This window comes from Saimiri boliviensis, chromosome 9 (assembly GCF_048565385.1).
Source record: "Saimiri boliviensis isolate mSaiBol1 chromosome 9, mSaiBol1.pri, whole genome shotgun sequence".
Taxonomy (NCBI): domain Eukaryota; kingdom Metazoa; phylum Chordata; class Mammalia; order Primates; family Cebidae; genus Saimiri; species Saimiri boliviensis.
Genome location: NC_133457.1, coordinates 53,306,184 through 53,327,857, shown reverse-complemented (window position 1 = coordinate 53,327,857; position 21,674 = coordinate 53,306,184). Strand labels below are relative to the sequence as shown.

At 38.8% G+C, this 21,674-nt stretch overlaps 1 protein-coding gene across 5 annotated transcripts in view; it reads right to left on the bottom strand.

Moving 5' to 3' along the window:
* STAG1 (STAG1 cohesin complex component) overlaps nucleotides 1-21,674 on the bottom strand; it is a 417,614-nt gene that overhangs the window by 63,210 nt on the left and 332,730 nt on the right. For all 5 annotated transcript variants that reach the window (XM_074405880.1, XM_074405879.1, XM_003930952.4 and 2 more), the window contains one exon: nucleotides 3,270-3,350. In XM_074405880.1, the coding sequence (XP_074261981.1) occupies nucleotides 3,270-3,350 (81 nt within the window). The remainder of the gene's footprint in view (nucleotides 1-3,269; nucleotides 3,351-21,674) is intronic.

Genomic DNA, 21,674 nt, shown 5'->3' with positions numbered 1-21,674 from the left:
GCTAGAATTACAGACATGCGCCACCAACGCCCGGCTAATTTTGTATTTTTAGAATACAGTTTTTTTTTTTTTTTTTGAGACGGAGTTTCGCTCTCGTTACCCAGGCTGGAGTGCAATGGCGCGATCTTGGCTCACCGCAACCACCGCCTCCTGGGTTCAGGCAATTCTCCTGCCTCAACCTCCTGAGTAGCTTGGATTATAGGCACATGCCACCATGCTCAGCTAATTTTTTGTATTTTTAATAGAGACAGGGTTTCACCATGTTGACCAGGATGGTCTCGATCTCTTGACCTTGTGATCCACCTGCCTTGGCCTCCCAAAGTGCTGGGATTACAGGCGTGAGCCACCGCGCCTGGCCAGAATACAGTTTTAAAGTGGCTTTTATTACTAATAAAAAGGTTAACTGTTATTTTTGCTTTTCAAGACTGAAATCACTAACAAAAGAGAAAAACCAAGAGGCTAATATATTACCATTCTTCTAATTAAAAAAAATTAGAAATCCAATGACTTTCCACATGCAGAGATCCTCAAATTATTACTCACCAAAAATACGAAAAAAAATTCTTACTCTGAAAAAATAACACTCCATATCAAGCTGTTGGTTCTATATGCAAATGCATTAATCATGTTTACTAGTTAAGCAGCTTCTGTTGTGAAGATACACAAATATACTAATATCTTTATTTGGTTCTTTATCAAATGTTTGCTTTTTACTCATGTTCAAGCCTCATTACATGAAATAACTGAAACATTTACTTTATATTTGTGTCGTAATTCCAACAGGAACTATTTTTTTGTCTGATTCTCTTCATGGTTGTTTTCTTTTCTCTTTTTTTTTTTTTTTTTTTTTTTTTTTGAGACAGAGTCTCGCTCTGTCGCCCAGGCTAGAGTGCAATAGTGTGATCTTGGCTCACTGCAATCTCTGCCACCCAGGTTCAAGCGATGCTCCCTGTCTCAGCATCCCCGAGTCGCTGGGATTATAGGCATGCACCACCACACTCAGCTAATTTGTATTTTTAGTAGAGACAGCGTTTTACGATGTTGGTCAGGCTGTTCTTTAACACATGACCTTGTGATCCACACGCCTCAGCCTCTCAAAGTGCTAGAATTTCAGGAGTGAGTCACTGAGCCTGGCCTTGAGTGGTATTTTTGCTGTGTACTCACTTTTCTTAAGATTTTACTTGTGGAAAATTCTTTAAGGCAAGTTCCTTTAGAAGAGATTTAGATATGATTCTGTTAGGTGTTTGGGGATACCACCACTATAGAACACTTAATCAAAAATCTAAACTTCTTTTTCTTTTTTCCCATAAAAATATGAATTCAGGTAAAAACCTAGGCAAAAGCTAAGTCATAGTTATAAACTTTAATAGGATATTTATTTTTCCCCATTTTAATTAATGACAAATTTTTATTTTTAAATTATTATTTATTTTTTTAAAGACAGGGTTTCACCATGTTGGTCAGGCTGGTCTTGAACTCCTGACCTCAGGTGATCCGCCCACCTTAGCCTCCAGAGTGCCTGGATTACAGGCGTGAGCCACCACGCTGATTTGTCAGCCTAATCAATGACAAATTTTAAGACAGACTTTTTCCATATAATCCCTCAGCCCCTAAATGGAACTGGAGTGGGTTTATTTCTAGTTCACTGACCCTGTGCTGAGAGTAGCATTTCAGGATCTCAAAATTTTCATGGAGATGTAGCCACCTATGATACATTCTAACGTGGAAAGACCTTCTACTGTCGACATTAGAAAAGATCCTCGGCTGGGCGCAGTGGGTCACGCCTGTAATCCCAGCACTTTTGGAGGCCGAGGCGGGTGGATCACGAGGTCAAGAGATCGAGATCAACCTCGTCAACATGGTGAAACCCCATCTCTACTAAAAATACAAAAAATTAGCTGGGCATGGTGGCACGTGCCTGTAATCCAAGCTACTCAGGAGGTTGAGGCAGAAGAATTGCCTGAACCCAGGAGGCGGAGGTTGTGGTGAGCCAAGATCGTGCCATTGCACTCCAGCCTGGGTAACAAGAGCGAAACTTTGTCTAAAAAAAAAAAAAAGAAAAAGATCCTCAAGGTAAAGCTGGCTTCAGTGACTTTTTTGGCTTTCTTGATCTTACTTTCATTTAATCCCTAGCCCACATTTTTCTTTCTTTTTTGCATGGTCATGGATACATTAAAAAAATTTTTTTTTTACCCAGTATTTAAGTTCTTTTTAACTTCAAGAAGGTTATTCACTTTGTGTCCCTATGTATCATATGCTAGAATCAAAGGTACATATTATTACCTTTTAATGATGTTATTTTATTTTTCTTTTTTTGAGATGGAGTTTTGCTCTTGTCTCCCAGGCTGGAGTACGATGATGAAATCTTGGCTCACTACAAACTCTGCCTCCTAGGTTCAAGTGATTCTCCTGCCTCAGCCTCCTGAGTAGGTGGGATTACAGGCATCTGCCACCACACCTACTAATTTTTGTATTATTATTATTATTTAGATGGAGTCTTGTTTTGTCACTCCATGCTGGAGCGTATGATCTGGGTTCGCTGGAACTTCCACCTCCCAGGTTCAAGTGATCCTCCTGCCTCAGCCTCCCGAGGCTAAAGGTGTGCACCACCATGCCCGGCTAATTTGTGTATTCTTAGTGGAGACAAAGTTTCACCATGTTGGCCAGGCTGGTCTTGAACTCCTGACCTCAAGTGTTCTGCCTGCCTTGGCCTCCTAGAGTGCTGGGATTACAGGCGTGAGCCACCATGCCCAGCCTGTGTTATTCTTTTTAATAGCATGTTACATATAAGAGTTCTTGCGTTGGCCGGGCACGATGGCTCACGCCTGTAATCCTACTACTTTGGGAGGCCGAGGTGGGTGGATCACCTGAGGTCAGGAGTTCAAGACCAGCCTGGCCATCATGGTGAAACTCCATCTTTTTTTTTTTTTAAAAAAAGTTCTTGTGCCGACTACAGTGATTTTTTAGTAAGAATTTTTAATCTGTATATGTGTGTGTGTGTGTGTGTGTGTGTGTGTGCGTGCGTGTAGATATACATATATTTCTCTCTATATATGTACAAACAGCTATGTGTCTTTTGCTTGAAGATTTTGGCTCTTCCCAAAGAGGTAATATATACTTACTCATAAGATAAACCAAAAACTGGTAATAATAATATATTTTATTAAACATTATAATTTACATTATACAATAACTAATAAATTAGTAAATAGTTATGCAAGGTTATTATTTCAGTAATAACCCTTCTGCCTACAGAAACTCTTACTTACTTTGGAAGGAGAACCATCTGTAATTTTCACCAACTGCCAAAGAATCGAGTAATGGGAACACTGCAGTGCTTGCACGACTATCTGTATCAAATGAAAAAAAAAAATTTAATGAAAAACTAAAAAAAGAGATAATCTGTTTGCATAGTACTAAGATAATAATATTTATCGCAGTTGTTATTTTAAGGTAAAGCTTCAAGTCTAAATTTTTGTATAATTAATGAGAAAGTATAAAATATTTGGTTAAAAAGGACAAACGAATAGATCAATCTGGAGAATAAAGACACAACATACGGAAATAAATATACACTTAAATAGCACTATGTCTAAACAAAAATGTAGTGTCATGAATATTTTGCTTAATCAAATTTTTTAAAAGTAGACATCAAATTATTTTTATCCAAATTTTATAGTTAAAATATCTGAATCTAAAATATTTAACCACATTTTCTAAAAAATTTCTACTTGAAGTATTTTAATGTGAAAATAATATCAAAAAGTACATTTATAAGTATAAAACTTAATGAATATAAAGCAAAAGTACTTGTGTAACCACCACCCACATCAAGAAATAAAACACTGCCAGCATCTCCTTCCAATATATCTTTCTTCTGCCAAGGGCAACAGTTATTATGAATTATTTGGGAATTGGTGTATTTTAACTCCCTAAGTCTGCACTCCTAAAGTTTTTTATGTGTACTGTTGACCAATACATAAATGTAATCATACAATATGTACTGAGTCTTTTTTCATTTAACATCTATGTTTCAGATTTATATATGTTGCATGTACCTAGAGTTCATTAGTTTTCAGTTCTGTGTAATATTTAGAATACCCCCTATTCATCTATCATTGATCAACTTTTACACTGTTTTGAGTTTCAGTCCATTATGGATAATACTGCGATGAACATGCTTATATATGTTTTGCATGGTTACAATATATTGTTTTCATTAAAGCATATGAAGAAAATTCAGTCTCACAAAATAGTTTGGAAAAAGGTATATTTTAATAACCTTTGCAGAAAACATGGATATTCCTTGGTATGACATCAATACTCCACAGCACACTTGCAAGATAGTGAAAGTGAAAAAAAAAGCAAACAACATCTTGATCTTACCATGAAAACAGTTCTGACTTCATGGACCTGTCCTGGAAACCCCCAAGGATTCACAGACCACACTTTGAGAATATCAATATTATTAGGTATGCTTTATTGCAATAAGATACATCAAGTATTAAAAAAAATGTAGTAAAAGATCTATCCAGATTGGAATTCTCTTTTATGTTATAATATTTAATCAATTTTACTTTCAATTCTGATATTTGTTTCTCTGGAAAATAGAGACAAAATCCTATTCCTAACCAGCTTTAAGAATAGGACTGCTGGATCATACAGTACGTGTTTGTAGAATGTTATTAGATATTCCCAAACTGTTAACAGCTACTAGTCATTGACAGTTGCCGTGTCTTCATGTTTTTACCGATACTTGATATCACATTGCTTTAAGCCTGGAAACTCTATTACATATGGGTAGTGGTTTTAACTTACATTTCTCTAAATACAATGAGGAGGAGCATTTTTTCTTTTACTTTTTTTTGAGATGGAATCTTGCACTGTCGCCTGGGCTGGAGTGCAATCACGCAATCCTGGCTCAGTGCAACCTCCATCTCCCGGGTTCAAATGATTCTCCTGCCTCTGCCTCCTGAGTAGCTGGGATTACAGGTGCCTGCCACCATGCCTGGCTAATTTTTGTATTTTCAGTAGAGATCGGGTTTCACTATGTTGGCCAGGCTGGTCTCAAAGCTCCTGACCTGGTGATCTGCCTGCCTCGGCCTCCCAAAGTGCTGGGATTACAGGCGTGAGTCATTGGTGCCGGCCACTTTCTTATTTTTTATTGGCATTTGAATTTCTGTTTCCTGAAACATCTATTCAAGTCTTTTGTCTCTGTTTTCCAGAAAGATAAATATCAGAATTGAGGAAAGTAAAACTGATGAAGGATCACAATGTAAAAGAGAATTCCAATTTTGATAGGTCTTTTTTTTTTTTTTTTTCCCTGAGGTGGAGTCTTGCTCTGTCACCCAGACTGGAGTGCAGTGGTGCAATCTCGGCTCACTGCAACCTCCGCCTCCTGGGTTGATGTGATTCTTCTGCCTCAGCCTCCCAAGTAGCTGGGACTACAGTTGTGTGCACCACCACGCCTGGCTAATTTTTTTCTTTTTTTTGTTATTTTTAGTAGAGATGAGCTTTCACCATATTGGCCAGGCAGGTCTCAAACTCCTGGGATTACAGGTGTGAGCCACTGTGCCGGGCCTTGAATAGGTCTTTTATACATCTTTTGAATAAATGATGTAATTTTTATAATAAAGCACACTTAATATTGATATTCCATTATTTATTTTATTTTATTTTAGAGACAGAGTCTTGCTCTGTCACCTAGGCTGGAATGCAGTGGCACAATCTCGGCTCACTGCAACTTCTGCCTCCGGAGTTAAAGTGAGATTCTCCTGTCTCAGCTTCCTAAGTAGCTCAGATTACAGGCGCATGTCATGATGCCCAGCAAAAAAAAAAAAATAATTTTTGTATTTTTAGTAGAGACGGAGGGTGCACCATGTTCGTCAGGTTGGTTTTGAACTCCTGACCTCAGGTGATCCACCTGCCTTGACCAAAGTGCTAGGATTACAGGTGTGAACTACTGCGCCAGGCCAATATTCCATTACTTAATTGGTAAATTTATCTGGTGTAACTATTATCTTCCTCACTTGATATACTACAAACCATAAAGGTGAACATATGTAGGTAAGTTAAAAGGGAAATCATTAAGTAGAGTGCTGCAGGAAGTAGCTGATAGTTTTAGCTGATTTTTCCTTTTCCTTTTTTTTTTTTTTTTTTTTTGAGATGGAGTCTTGCTCTGTCACCCAGGCTGGAGTGCAATGGCTTGATCTTGGCTCACTGCAACCTCTGCCTCCTCGGTTCAAGTGATTTTCCTGCCTCAGCCTCCCAAGTAGCTGGGATTACAGGTATGCGCCACCATGCCCAGCTGATTTTTGTATTTTTAGTAAAGTGGTTTCACCATGTTGCTCAGGCTGGTCTTGAACTCCTGACCTTGTGATCCACCCACCTTAGTCTCCTGAAGGACTGGGATTACAGGCATGAGTCACCATGCCTAGCCCTCTTTTTTTTTTTTTTTTTAAGATGGAGTCTCACTCTGTCACCCAGGCTGAAGTGCAATGATGTGGTCTTAGCTTACTGCAACCTCTGCTTCCCAGGTTCAAGTGATTCTCCCGCCTCAGCCTCTGAAGTACCTGGGACTACAGGCGCTTGCCACCACACCTGGCTAAATTTTGTATTTTTAGTAAAGATGGGGTTTCACTATGTTGGCCAGGCTGGTCTCGAACTCCTGTCCTTGTGACACACCGAAGTGCTGGGATTACAGGCATGAGCCACTGCACTTGGACTAGTTGATTTTACTTAAAAATTTTCATGTTTCCGGCTAGGCGCGGTGGTTCACATCTGTAATCCCAGCACTTTGGGAGGCCAAGGTGGGAAGATATCTGATGTCAGGAGTTCGAGACGAGCCTGGCCAAAATGGTGAAAACCTATCTCAACTGAAAATACAAAAAAATTACCAGGTATCATGGCACATTTCTGTAGTTGCAGCTATTTGGAGGCTGGGGCAAGAGAATCACTTCAATCTGGGAGGTGGAGGTTGTAGTGAGCCGAGATCAGGCCACTGCACACCAATCTGGTTAACAGAGTGGGACTCTGTCTAAAAAAGAAAAAGTAATCAATTTTCAGTTTTCAGATCACTCAAGCAAAAGATATTTCCAACGTGCCCTGACAGTAACTCTTAAGAATTAGAGGTATGAAGAATGACCTGGCCCTGTGTGCAGTGGCTCACATCTGTAATCCTGCACTTTGGGAGGCCAAGGTGGGTGGATCACCTGAGGTCAGGAGTTGGAGACCAGCCTGGCCAACATGGCAAAACCCTGTCTCTACCAAAAATACAAAAATTAGCCAAGCATGGTGGCACATGTCTGAAATCTTGGTTACTAGAGAGGCTGAGGCAGGAGAGTGACTTGAACTGGGGAGGCAGAGGTTGCAGTGAGTCAAGATCACCTCAATGTACTCCAGCCTGGGCAACAGAGTGAGAGACTATCTTGAAAAAAAAAAAAAAAGGAAGAAAAAAAGAATTACAGGAATGAGTGGTGCTGCCTTTGGTGAAACATTAGTCAGATGATGTCAGGATTTTACTAAACATAATAATTAAATGACCCATGTCAGAATGCAGAAAGTAGAGTATCGAAACACTGTCAAGTTATAAAGATTAGTGCTTAACAAATCACCCTAATACACTTAGAAGATGTTCAAAGGTCCTGAGATACCGTCAGATAAATTCTAAATTACAGTACTAAGTACAATGGTAATGAGGTCTGCAAGGAAAGACAAGATTTAAAAAAATTCCCTTGAATTTGAAACAACTCTATTTGCTAAATTACTAAAAAAGTGATATATAAATAATAATCACTGGGAAATTAAGCTGGAAAAGAGTAATGTTGAAGAATTGCTTTATTTTGGTTATATCCTTGTCCTACTCATTATAAATACCACTTTCTTTTCTTCTAATGTTCTATTATCCTACACTAGAAATATTTGAAGCTATTCCATAGTTTTAAAGAAGTTTCTTTTCAGGGGTTACGAGGGAACAGAGACACTTGGTTGTCCCATTACATGTTTCAAATAAAGAATTACCATTCCAATCTGTTTCGCACATTGGTATTCATCTTAAGTTTACTTTTAAAGGGACTCCACTGCATTACCTTAAAATAAAAAGCTTGCTCTTATTGACTGGGAAACATTCTGCTTTCTCACAGACATAATTCTATAACAATATAGCTGATCAGACACCAAAAGAAAATTTAGAACTTCTCCTTTCAAGTTTTGCTATTTTGTCCTTCACATCAGCAATGTTATCCTAATATGTCCACAAGTCATTATTCAGTAACTTCATCTTTCTGGAGGACAAATGAAACAAAATACAAGGAATATAAAATTGAGAAAGGGAGGCCACTATTGTAATCTTTGAGTACTAAACTACTTCTGCCTTTGATTAACATTGCTCTGAGCCTGGACAGGATCATCAGATGACAGTAAGTATCTGTTAACTAATAATGTCTTCCAACCCACCTTCTTTGTCCTCCTGTTTCCATGAAAAAATGTTGTTCCTGGAAAGAAACGCTAATGTGTATTGTACATTTCTAGGCAAATTAAGAAGTAGGAGTGCCCTTTCTATCTTCTCCTGCCTGCCAGGACACCAATACCCCAGGAAAACTCTGGTCCCTGAAAGACTGGGGGAGCAGTGACACCCTACTTCCCCTAATGATACTTTATGGTTATGAATGGGAGAAATAAATTTCTCCTGTGTTAAACCCTGAGATTTTGAAATTAATTGATTATAGCAGCCAGCACTACTTTAATCAAAATAAAATTCTTATTAGCCCCTTTCCTTGATAATCGTTTTTATCTCTTTAAAAGAACTATAGCTTTTTATCTCTGACTAACTGGTTGAATCAGTGAGAATCATTCAGCTTGTGACTAACGACAGGAACCACACACCTTGAAGATTAATTTTATTATTAACGTAAAGCTTCTGAAATGTTTAAGTTTAGAAAACTAAATTTACATGGAAAATAAAGTATGAATTAAGACTAGAGAATAACAGTAAGGAAAATGATTATGCATATATGGGTGTGTGATACATGCATATTATCTACATTTATAAGATACTTTAAAAATTCTAAAAATTCATATAATGACAGTGGAAAATGTGGGCTCTTCTACTTTTCTGTTGGTAAGGGACCTTAAATAGAAGAAAGCTCAAACTTTTTAGTGAACATGTGCATCATAAAAGAGTGAACTAAACTTAATTGTATCTGATAGTCAATACTGGTCTATCATTTTTAGACTGGGTTAATACGAGTGACAATTAACATCCTCTTCAAAATGAGCTAGATGGAAATAAATAATAAATATGGCTCTCGCAAAGAGGACACAAGGCTGACAAATAAATAAACACATGAAAAAAATTTTTTTTTTTTTTCTGAGATGGAGTTTTGCTCTTTTTGCCCAGGCTGGAGTCCAACAGTGCAATCTCGGCTCACTGCAACCTCCGCCTCCCGGGTTCAAGCGATTCTCCTGCCTCAGCCTCCTGAGTAGCTGGGATAACAGGCTTGCACCACCAAGCCCAGTTAATTTCTTTTGTATTTTTAGTAGAGACTGGGTTTCTTCTTTTTTTTAGTAGAGAAGGGGTTTCACTGTGTTGACCAGGGTGGTCTTGATCTCCTGATCTGCCTGCCTCAGCCACCCAAAGTGCTGGGATTACAGGTGTGAGCCACCTCACCTGGCCAAGACAGGGTTTCTCCATGTTGGTCAGGCTGGTCTCAAACTCCACACCTCAGGTGATCCACCTGCCTTGGCCTCCCAAAGTGCTGGGATTACAGGCAAGACCCACCATGCTTAGCATTTTTTTTTTTTTTTTTTTGAGACAGAGTCTCTCTGTCACCAGGCCGGAGTGGAGTGGTGTGATCTCAGCTCACTGCAACCTCTGCCTCCCATCTGCAAGCCATTCTCGTGCCTCAGCCTCCCAAGTAGGTAGGATTACAGATGTGTGCTACCATGCCCAGCTAATTTTTTTATTTTTAGTAGAGATGGGGTTTTGCCATGTTGGCCAGGCTGGTCTCAAACTCCTGGACTCAAGGGATTCACCTGTCCTGGCCTCCCAAAGTGCTGGGATTATAGGTGTGTGCCAACGCACCCAGCCTTAACATCTTTAGTATTAGCAAAAAATACGTTAGACCGGGTGTGGTGGTTCATGCATGTAATCCCAGCACTTTGGGAGGCCAAGGTGGGTAGATCGCTTGAGCCCAAAAGTTCAAGATCAGCCTGGACATGTGGTGAACAATGCTTTTACTAAAAATACAAAAAATTAGCTGGGTGTGGTGGCAGACGCTGTAATCCCAAATCGGACCACTGCATTCCAGTCTAGACAACGAATAAGACTGTCTCAAAAAAAAAAAAAAATATATATATATATATGTTAAATAATGATATACTACTATACTAATATATACTTAGAAGGAGAGCTAAAGTAAAAATTAAAAATTATCAAGTACCAATGAGGATACATAATAACTGAAGCTCAAAGCTCATATATTGCTGGCAGGAATGCAGAATGGTACAGCGACTCTGGAAAATGATTTGGCGTTTCAAATAAAATTAAATATATACTTACCATAAATCCAAGCAATTTTACTCCATTTACTTAATAGAAAGTAATATTTATGTTCAGACAAAAATTTGTATACAAATATTCATGACAGACTTAGTTACGACAGCCAAACATTGGACATAATGTCCTTTAGTGGCTGGATGGATAAAACAAACTGATGTATCCAAACAGTGGAATATTACTTAGCAGTAAAAACAAACGAACTTTGACTCACACAACTTGAATTAATCTCAAAAATATTATTTTCAGGGAAGACATTATGCTCAGCGAAAGACATTATGCTCTAAAGGGTTACAAACTGTATTTATATGAAAATCTTACAAAGACAAAACTATAGTAATGAAAAACAAATCACTGATGTCCAGGAGTTTCAGGTGGTATGAGCATATGACTATAAAAGGAGAGCATGAAGAAGTCTTCTGAGATGAGGATACTGTTCTGTATCTTAATTGTGGTGATGACTACAAAAATCTAAACATGTTAAAATTCTTAAGACTGTACATAAAAAGAAAAATTAGTCAATTTTGTTGTATAATAATTAAAAATAATATGGCAGAGTAAAGTTCACAGTAACTTTTTTTTTTTTTTTTTTTTTGACACGGAGTTTCGCTTTTGTTACCCAGGCTGGAGTGCAATGGCGCGATCTCGGCTCACCGCAACCTCCGCCTCCTGGGCTCAGGCAATTCTCCTGCCTCAGCCTCCTGAGTAGCTGGGATTACAGGCACGTGCCACCATGCCCAGCTAATTTTTTTGTATTTTTAGTAGAGACGGGGTTTCACCATGTTGACCAGGTTGGTCTCGATCTCTCGACCTTGTGATCCACCCGCCTCGGCCTCCCAAAGTGCTGGGATTACAGGCTTGAGCCACCGCGCCCGGCCCACAGTAACATTTTTAAGGAAATGTTAAGAAATGCACACTGATGCAAATCTTAAGTGATACAAAGTAGCAAATGATTCAGTAAAGAAAAGATTAATAAATTCTAGGAAATGGGAAATTATCCAATGTACTGTATTATTAGCAGGACATTATATAATAAATTAAAAAATAAAAACTATCATTAGAAGCGTGAAAAACTCAAGCAAAAAATTCAAGCAGTAAAAGGTTAACTCCTGAAATTTAAAGAACTAAAATATTTCTCAAAGAATGGATTACGAAGCAGGCTAACGCACATTAATTCTTGGCAATTCAAGACCCTGAAATTTTACTGTCAAGCTTACATATAAATTCCAAGTATTGGAAACAAGGAAGAGTAAAAAGGAAAATCGTATGTCAGCAGTCTGATGTAGAGATTATATTCTCTTTTTGCAATCTCTCTCTCTTTTTTTTTTTTGAGACAAAGTTTTGCTCTTGTTGCCCAGGCTGGAGTACAATGGTGTGATCTCAACTTAATGCAACCTCTGGTTCCTGGGTTCAAGCTATTCTCCTGCTTCAGACTAGAGTAGCTGGGATTACAGGCATGTGACACCATGCCTGGCCCAATTTTTGTATTTTTAGTAGAGATGGGGTTTCACCACATTGGCCAAGCTGGTCTCGAACTCCTGACCTCAGGTGATCCACCACTCTTGGCCTCCGAAAGTGCTGGAATTATAGGCGTCAGCCACTGCACTTGGCCTGTAATAGTTCTTTATATTTACCTCCAAAAGGAGGTTTGGTGTATAGTGGGAAGCACACTGGACCAGGAGTTCACATCACAAAATCTCAGTTCTATTCTTAAGAGTTCATGGACACTAGCTTTTTCTCCCTGAACACACTATAGGCTGTAGTATCAAACAAGATCTTGCTATATCTATTCTGAGTGATCAGCTCAAAATAAATCAACGAGCAATTTCTGCTGGTGACCTTGCAGACTGACAATAACACAAGCAAATGGTTATCCAAACAATGTGCACAATACCTAAACCATCTTAAACCATTAAAACAGTAACATGACACTTTTGTGCAGACAGAATCATGATCCTCATAAAAGAGTGGGCATACTTATAATACAAGGTAAGAATAATTACTTGAAGAACAAATCGAAGTGAAATGAATGACTTGTGCAAACAAATCTCAAAGATTTAAATCTAAAAAAATAAGGCTATTAGAAGGAGAAAAAGCTGAATATTTAAATGATTAGGAAATGTAGGGAAAGGAAACCGTATGAGAAAGAAAAAGGTAACAGAAAACAACCAACAATTCTGATTATATACAAAGAAAGAAAATTTACATATCACATAATATGATATACATAATAAAATTCCTACTGGTAAAGCATTTAAAGAAATGACAAATGGTTAAGAACATTAATACAGAAAAAAAAGCTTATAGTTCGGGAGTGGTGGCTCATGCCTGTAATCCTAGCACTTTGGGAGGCCAAGGCGGGTGGATCACGAGGTCAAGAGATCAAGACGATCTTGGCCAACATGGTGACACCCAATCTCTACTAAAAATATAAAAATTCACTGGGTGTGGTGGTGTGCACCTGTAGTCCCAGCTACTCGGGAGGCTGAGGCAGGAGAATCACTTGAACCTGGGAGACAGAGGTTGCAGTGAGCTGAGACTGCGCCACCGCACTTCAGTCTGGTGACAGAGCAAGACTGTCTCAAACAAAACAAAACAACCCATTAATACAGGAAAAAAGTGTATACATTAAAATGAAACTAGAGATTTGATGTGGAGCACTCTGCTTATAGTTAATAATATTGTGCTGTATACTTAAAAATTTATTAAGAAGGCTGGGCACAGTGGCTTACTCCTGTAATCCTAGCACTTTGGGAGGCTCAGGCAGGAGGATTGCTTGAGTCCAGGAGTTTGAGATCAGCCTGGGCAACATAGTGAGACCCATCTCTTAAAAATTATTTATTATTTATTTATTTATTTATTTATTTATTTAGAGACGGAGTCTCGCTCTTGTTACCCAGGCTGGAGTGCAATGGCACGATCTCAGCTCACCGCAACCTCTGCCTCCTGGGTTCAGGCAATTCTCCTGCCTCAGCCTCCTGAGTAGCTGGGATTACAGACACCCGCCACCGTGCCCAGCTAATTTTTTGTATTTTTAGTAGAGACGGGGTTTCACCATGTTGACCAGGATGGTCTCAATCTCTTGACCTTGCGATCCGCCCGCCTCGGCCTCCCAAAGTGCTGAGATTACAGGCGTGAGCCACCGCGCCCGGCCTAAAAATTTTTTTTTACTCCTCATGTTATGCTTTTTAAACCACAATAAAACACATACACGCACACATACAGAGGCAAAGCATAAGGTAATTTTACAGATATATATAATAATCTTAGTACATAAATATTCTGAGATATAAATGTATGAAGATATAAAGCAGCAATCATTTAAAAGATACCAAAATGAAAGATGGCAATCTGTCAGTATCTGTTACTGTCACAGTTTTTCAAACAGGTATTTATTCAGTACATAAGCTTTCCACTAGACGTATGGGCTTAAAATATATTCCTGTATCTAATGAAAACATAAAAAAGAAGCAACTACAGCAGTTTATCAATAATTGGTTTGATAAAATATACACATACAGGATCAGGGGCTGACAGCTAAGAAGAAGGACTCACATTTTGGCCAGGTAGAGAGAATGACAATGGTTAAGAAAAGCTTCCTAGAGAAGTAACCACCTATATCAAATCTTGACAGAAAATATGTAAGATTTAATATGGCAACAAAGGGACAATATGAGGAAAGGAATGGAAATTTCAAAGAATGCTTGACTGACAAACTGTGAACAGGATGATACAGCCTAACTTTAAGCACAAACTCAGAGTGGATCAGAAGAAACTGGATCACAGAGGGCCTTAAAGGAGGGAGGGTAACCATGCAACCTGGTTTAGGCCTATTTCCTGGAATAATCATTTGTAGTATTCCTTCACTTCTAAAAGAATACTCATATGGTCACCTTACCACGAAAAAAAATCTGAATGCTATCCTAAAAATGTTAGGAAATGTACAAAAGAGTAATATGATCGGATGTTTTAGAAATACAACTATAGCAACAGCAAAGGGAAGTGACCCTATGTGTTCCTTGTTAGCTTTAAAAATGTAATATTTGATACATTAGAAGTAAGCGTAAAGCATAAGAAAACATATGAACAGACCATTGAATTTAAGAACTAGTATAATCCCAGTAACTTTGCATCCACCTAATGAACATTTTCCCTATTCTTTACCACAGCTAAACAACTGTACTAAACTTTATGTAATTCATGCCCCTGCTCTTGAAAAATACAGCTTTATGACATATATACAATGTTAGATGATGCATTAATTTTGCTAGATTGGGAGCTTTAAAAAATGGTGGTGTGGCCTGGCGTGGTGGCTCATGCTTATAACCTCAGAACTTTTGGAAGCCTAGGTGGGTGGAAAACTTGAGGTCAGGAGGTTGAGACCAGCCTGGTGGCTCACATCTGTAATCCTGGCACTCTGGGAGGCCAAGGCGGGCGGATCACCCAAGGTCAAGAGTTCAAGACCAGTGCCTGGCCAACATGGAGAAACCCCATCACTACTAAAAATACAAAAAGTAGTTGGGTGTTATGGCACACGCTTGTAATCCCAACTACTTGGGAGGCCGAGGCAGGAGAATCGCTTGAACCTGGGAGGTGGAGGTCGTAATGAGCTGAGATTGCACCACCACACTCCAGCCTGGGCTTCAGAGTGAGACTCCATCTCAAGAAAAAAAAATGGTGTTGCACCACATGTAGTCTTCAGAGAGAGATGTACTTCGCCCTAGCCACGCCTTTAAAGGACCTATGAAGATTTTTAAAAATATACAAATGTTCATGTTACACACCTGAATATTCAGTCAACAGAAAATTAACTTTAAAAAAATATATTTTAATTTAAATAAGTAATTTTTACAATAATTATGTAACTCTGAGTTTTAGACCAGAGAACTGAAATGTAAGAATAGATTACATCAATCTTTCCTATGGCTCTTGGTTCAGAAATTTCCGTTATGTTTTATATATATGATTGTGTTTTGATCTGACTTCTATCTATCTATCTATCTATCTATCTATCTATCTATCTATCTATCTATGTGAGATGGAGTTTCACTCCTGTTGCCTAGGCTGGAGTGCAATGGCGCGATCTCAGCTCATCGCAACCTCCGCCTCCTGGGTTCAAGTGCTTTTCCTGCTTCAGCCTTCCAAGGAGCTGTGATTACAGGCATGTGCCACCATGCCCAACAAATTCTGTATTTTTAGTAGAGAATGGGGTTTCTCCATGTTGGTCAGGCTAGTCTTGAACTCCTGACCTCAGGTGATCCTCTACCTCCCAAAGTGCTGGGATTACAGGCGTGAGCCACTGCGCCCGGCCAGGTCTGATTGTTTTCTAAACCTGAAAATACAAAATAGTCTGGCTTTGAAATGACCTTCTTTAAATATGAGAAATAATTACTCTTCTCATTTTATTGCATCCTTTATTAAAAAATTAAGTTACATATAGAAAAATGTAATTTTTAACATAATGTTCTGTATTAAAAAATACAGTCATGTCACCACGAACGCAATCAAGATATAGAAATTTCTATCATTTCTCAAAGTCCCCTGCCCCACCCTAGATGTGTTTTCTGCCTCTATAGTTTTGTCTTTTCAAGAATGTATAATGAAATCATACAGTAGGTAGTTATGTGCATCTCGTGTCTTTGACTTCATATAATGCATATGAAATTTGACCACATTCTTTTTTTATTTTTTTTTTATTTTTTGACACAGGGTCTCCTTTTGTCACCCAGGCTAGAGTGCAGTGGTGCAATCTTGGCTACCACAGCCTCCACTTCCTGGGCTCAGGCAATCTTCCCACCTCAGCCCCCAAGTAGCTGAAACTAAAAAAGGTGGACCACCATGCCGAGCTAATTTTTTGTAGAGATGGCGTTTTGACATGTGGCCCACGCTGGTCTCAAACTCCTGAAGTTCAAGCAATCTGTCCACCTTGGCTTCCCAAAATGCTAGGATTACAGGCATGAGCCACCATACTTGGCCCAAATTCATCCACTGTTGTTCTGTCACCAGATCCTTCCATTTTTATTGCTGAGAAGTATTCTGTTGCATGAGGTGCTGCAATTTGTTTCTATACATTTATCCGCTGACAGGTATTTTAGTTATTTGTAATTTTTAGCAATTACACATGCTACAAACATTTAATAAGTTTTTATGTGAACCTTGGTTTTCATTTCGCTTGGATAAACACTCAGGAGAGGGGCTGCCTTGTTATATAAGTGTATATGTAACTTTATTTAAAAACTGCCTAAATATTTTCCAAAATGGCTGTGCTATTTTGCATTCCCACCAGCAATGCATAAGAGTTTCAACTGCTTTGTATCCTTTTAGCATTATTACTAGTTACTACTGTTTTCTCCTTTGGACTTTTTATAGATTTGTAATGCCATCTTATTGTTATAATTTACATTTCTCCAACGACTAAATGACTAATGATACTGAATTTCTTTTCCTGTGCTTATTTGCCACCCATCTTTGGTGAAGTATTTATTCAACTCTTTGATTGGGTATCTAGAAGATCCCATCGCTCAGCCCAAAATCTCCTGAAACTGATAAGCAACTTTAGCAAAGTCTCACGATACAAAATCAATGTGCAAAAATCACAAGCATTCCTATACACCAATAACAGACTTAAAAAGAGCCAAAGCAAGAATGAACAGCCATTCACAAATGCTACAAAGAGAATAAAATACCTAAGAATACAACTAACAAAGAATGTAAAGGACCTCTTCAAGGAGAGCTACAAACCACTGCTCAACGAAATAAGAGAGGACACAAACAAATGGAGAAACATTCCATGTTCATGGTTAGAAAGAATCAATATCATGAAAATGGTCATACTGCCCAAAGTTATTTATAGATTCAATGCTATCCCCATCAAGCTACCAATGACCTTCTTCACAGATCTGGAAAAAAAAAACCTCAAAATTCATATGGAACCAAAAGAGAGCCCGCATAGCCAAGTCAATTCTAAGCAAAAAGAACAAAGCAGGAGGCATCACACTACCAGACTTCGAACTATACTACAAGGCTACAGTAATCAAAACAGCTTGGTGTTGGTGCCAAAACAGAGATATAGACCAGTGGAACAGAACAGAGGCCTTGGAGACAACACAACCTATCTACAACCATCTGATCTTTGATAAACCTGACAAAAACAAGCAATGGTGAAAGGATTCCCTGTTTAATAAATGGTGTTGGGAAAACTGGCTAGCCGGGTGCAGAAAGCAGAAGCTGGACCCCTTCCTGACACCTTACACTAAAATCAACTCCAGATGGATTAAAGACAAACCTAAGTCCTAACACCATAAAAACCCTGGAAGAAAATCTAGGCAAAACCATTCAGGACATAGGCATAGGCAAAAACTTCATGACCAAAACACCAAAAGTATTGGCAACAAAATCCAAAATAGACAAATGGGACCTAATCAAACCCACAGCTTCTGCAGAGCAAAAGAAACAGTCATTAGAGTGAATCAGCAACCAACAGAATGGGAAAAATTTTTGCAGTCTACCCATCTGACAAAGGGCTGATATCCAGAATCTACAAAGAACTAAAACAGATTTACAAAAACAAGCCCACTGAAAAGTGGGCAGACAACATGAACAGACACTTTACAAAGGAAGATATACATGAGGCCAACAAACATGAAAAAATGCTCATCATCCCTGGTGATTAGAGAAATGCAAATCAAAACTACATTGAGATACCATCACACGCCAGTTAGAATGGTGATCGTTAAAAAATCTGGAGACAACAGATGCTGGAGAGGATGTGGAGAAATAGGAACACTTTTACACTGTTCGTGGGAGTGTATACCAGGTCAACCATTGTGGAGGACAGTGTGGCGATTCCTCAAGGACCTAGAAATAGAAATCCCATTTGACCCAGCAATCCCATTACTGGGTATATATCCAAAGGATTATAAATCGTTCTACTATAAGGACACATGCACACGAATGTTCATTGCAGCACAGTTTACAATAGCAAAGACCTGGAACCAACCCAAATGCCCATCAATGATAGACTGGACAAGGAAAACGTGGCACACATACACCATGGAGTATTATGCAGCCATCAAAAACGATGAGTTCATGTCCTTTGTAGGGACATGGATGAACCTGGAAACCATCATTCTCAGCAAACTGACACAAGAACAGAAAATCAAATACCGCATGTTCTCACTCATAGGCGGGTGTTGAACAATGAGAACACATGGACACAGGGAGGGGAACATCACACATTGGGCTCTGTTGGGGGAAAATAGGGGAGGGACAGTGGGGTGTGGGGAGTTGGAGAGAGATAGCATGGGGAGAAATGCCAGATATAGGTGATGAGGAGGAAGGCAGCAAATCACACTGCCATGTGTGTACCTATGCAACAATCTTGCATGTTCTTCACATGCACCCCAAAACCTAAAATGCAGTAAGTAAATAAATAAAACTAAATTTAAAAAAATTCAGGTAAGTTGCTGAAAAAAAAAATTTGGTTTTCTTTCATTTCTTCAAACTTTTTTTTGAGATAGGGTTTCCATCTGTCACACAGGCTGGAGTGCAGTGGCACAATCCCAGTTCACTGCAGCCTTCAACTCCTAGGCTGGAGTAATCCTTCCAACCTGGCATCCTGAGTAGCTGTAGCTGCTAGTGTATGCCACAGGGTCCAGTTAATCTAAAAAATTTTTTTTGTAGACAGGCTTTTGCCATCTTGCCCAGGATGGTCTCAAATTCTGGGCTCAAGTGATCCTCTTGCCTCAGCCTCCCAAAATGTTGGAATTACAGGCGTGAGCCACCATGCCCAGACTGATTTCTTTCATTAATGTTTTATACTTTTCAGCATACAGATCTCGCACATAATTTTTTAGATTTATACCTAAGTATTTCACGTTTTTTGGTGCCATTGTAAATAATACATTTCATAAAATCACTTTTCAATTGTTCATTGCTAAATAATTTTTTTTTTTTTTTCCAGATAGAGTTTCACTCTTGTTGCCCAGGCTGGAATGCAATGGCATGATCTCGGCTCACTGTAACCTCTGCCTCCCAGGTTCAAGCGATTCTCCTGCCTCAGCCTCTGGAGTAGCTAGGATTACAGGCATGTGCCATCATGCCTGGCTAATTTTGCATTTTTAATAGAGCCTGGGTTTTTCCATGTTAGTAAGGCTGGTCTTGAACTCCCAACCTCAGGTGATCCACCTGCCTTGGCCTCCTAAAGTGTTGGGATTACAGGCGTGAGCCACTGCACCGGGCAATTGTTTTTAACTTTATTTTCTAAGACAGAGTCTCACTCTGTTGCTCAGACTGGAGTGCAGTGGTACGATCTTGGCTTACTGCAACCTCTGCCTACCAGGTTCAAGTCATTCTCAGGCCTCAGCCTCCCAAGTAGAGCTGGGACTACAGGTGTGTGCCACCATGCCAAGCTAATTTTTGCATTTTTAGTAAAGACAGAGTTTCACCATGTTGGACATATTGGTCACAAACTCTTGACCTCAAGTGACCTGCTTGCCTCAGCCTCCCAAAATGTTGGGATTACAAACCTCGGTTACTGTGCCCAGCCTGAATTTAAAAAGCATTAGATGTGCATGGTAAAATATCGAACAGTATATAACTGGTGTACAATTCAAATTAACTTTCTTGCCCACTAAAGATCTCTAGTTTTCTACTGAGAAAGGCACTGTTAATGGTTTCTTATGGAATATTCAAAAATAATTTTCAACTAAACCTATGTACATAGAAATCTCATCATCCTTTATCCTGTGGTATTTAACTGGTTCTCTGTAGATGAACATGTAGAATGTTTTGTTTTAAATATTCATAAATGCTACAATGAACATATCTGAATCTAAACATATCTAAGTGTGTATTTATAGTCTACTGGAACCACAAATCCTCAGAGAAAGGTAGGTCCACTTTCAATTTTGATAGAGATTGGCAAGTAACCTACTCATAAAACAGTATTTGAGAGTAGTCAGGTATTAAAAAAAAAAACAAAAAAAAAAAACATTGTCAGACTTTCTCATGTATACACATAGTTGAGAGTTACTGCAACAGAGCCTTGACTGGAGAGAGGGTGAAACTGAGATTACTTCAACAGAAAGGTTCTGATGTGGTCCAAAAAATATATATATATATATTAGGTTGGTGCAAAAGTAATTGCGGTTTTTGCCATTAATTACTTTTAATGTCAAAAACCTTGTATACAAAAACCCAACATATACAAGGAATTAAACTAAGTATTTGGTAGTAGGGCTATAAGAGTACAGAAAGAAGATATTCAGAGGGTAGAATTTATAAAAAAACCATGAAGAGCCTCATAACATGAAGGATTACTTGTAGTACACCATTATATCCTCAGGACTTGGCACTCAAATGCATTTTTGGTAAATAATGACAAGGTAGACAGCAAGGTAGATGTACAGTGTGTGTGTTGATGAAGAAAAGGGAGGCATTAACCTAGATTTATATCTTTTTGACTTCGGAGTCTAGAAAGATAAAAAATGGATAGAGGAATACTAAGAGGTTTTGATATAGTATTAACAAGAAAGAATCAGAAATATGTAACAAATAATTTCTAAGCTCAGTCATGAAAATAACTGTAGTCTTCTAAGCAAAACATGATTCTGTGAACATAAGTAACATAAATAAGAAGTCACAGGCTGGGTGCCGTGCCTCACAGTGTAATCCCAGCACTCTGTGAGGCTGAGATGGGTTGATCACCTGAGGTCAGGAGTTCAAGACGAGCCTGGCCAACATGGAATACCCTGTTTCTACAGAAAAATACAAAAATTTGCTGGCTGTGGTGGCAGGCACCTGTAGTCCCAGCTACTCAGGAAGCTGAGGCAGGAGAACTACTTGAACCTGGGAGGTGGAGGCTGCAGTGTGCTATCACACCGATATACTTCAGCCTGGGTGACAGAGCAAGATTCCATCTCAAAAATAAAATAAAATAAAATAAAAATAATAAATAGTAAGTCACGATCTATCCAAAAATCAATAACCACTATTGGTTTAAATATGACTACTTTTGTTTTATTTTGTTTGAGATAGTCTCACCCAGGCTGGAGTGCAGTGGCATTATCTTGGCTCACCGTGACCTCTGCCTCCCAGATACAAGCGATCTTCCCACCTC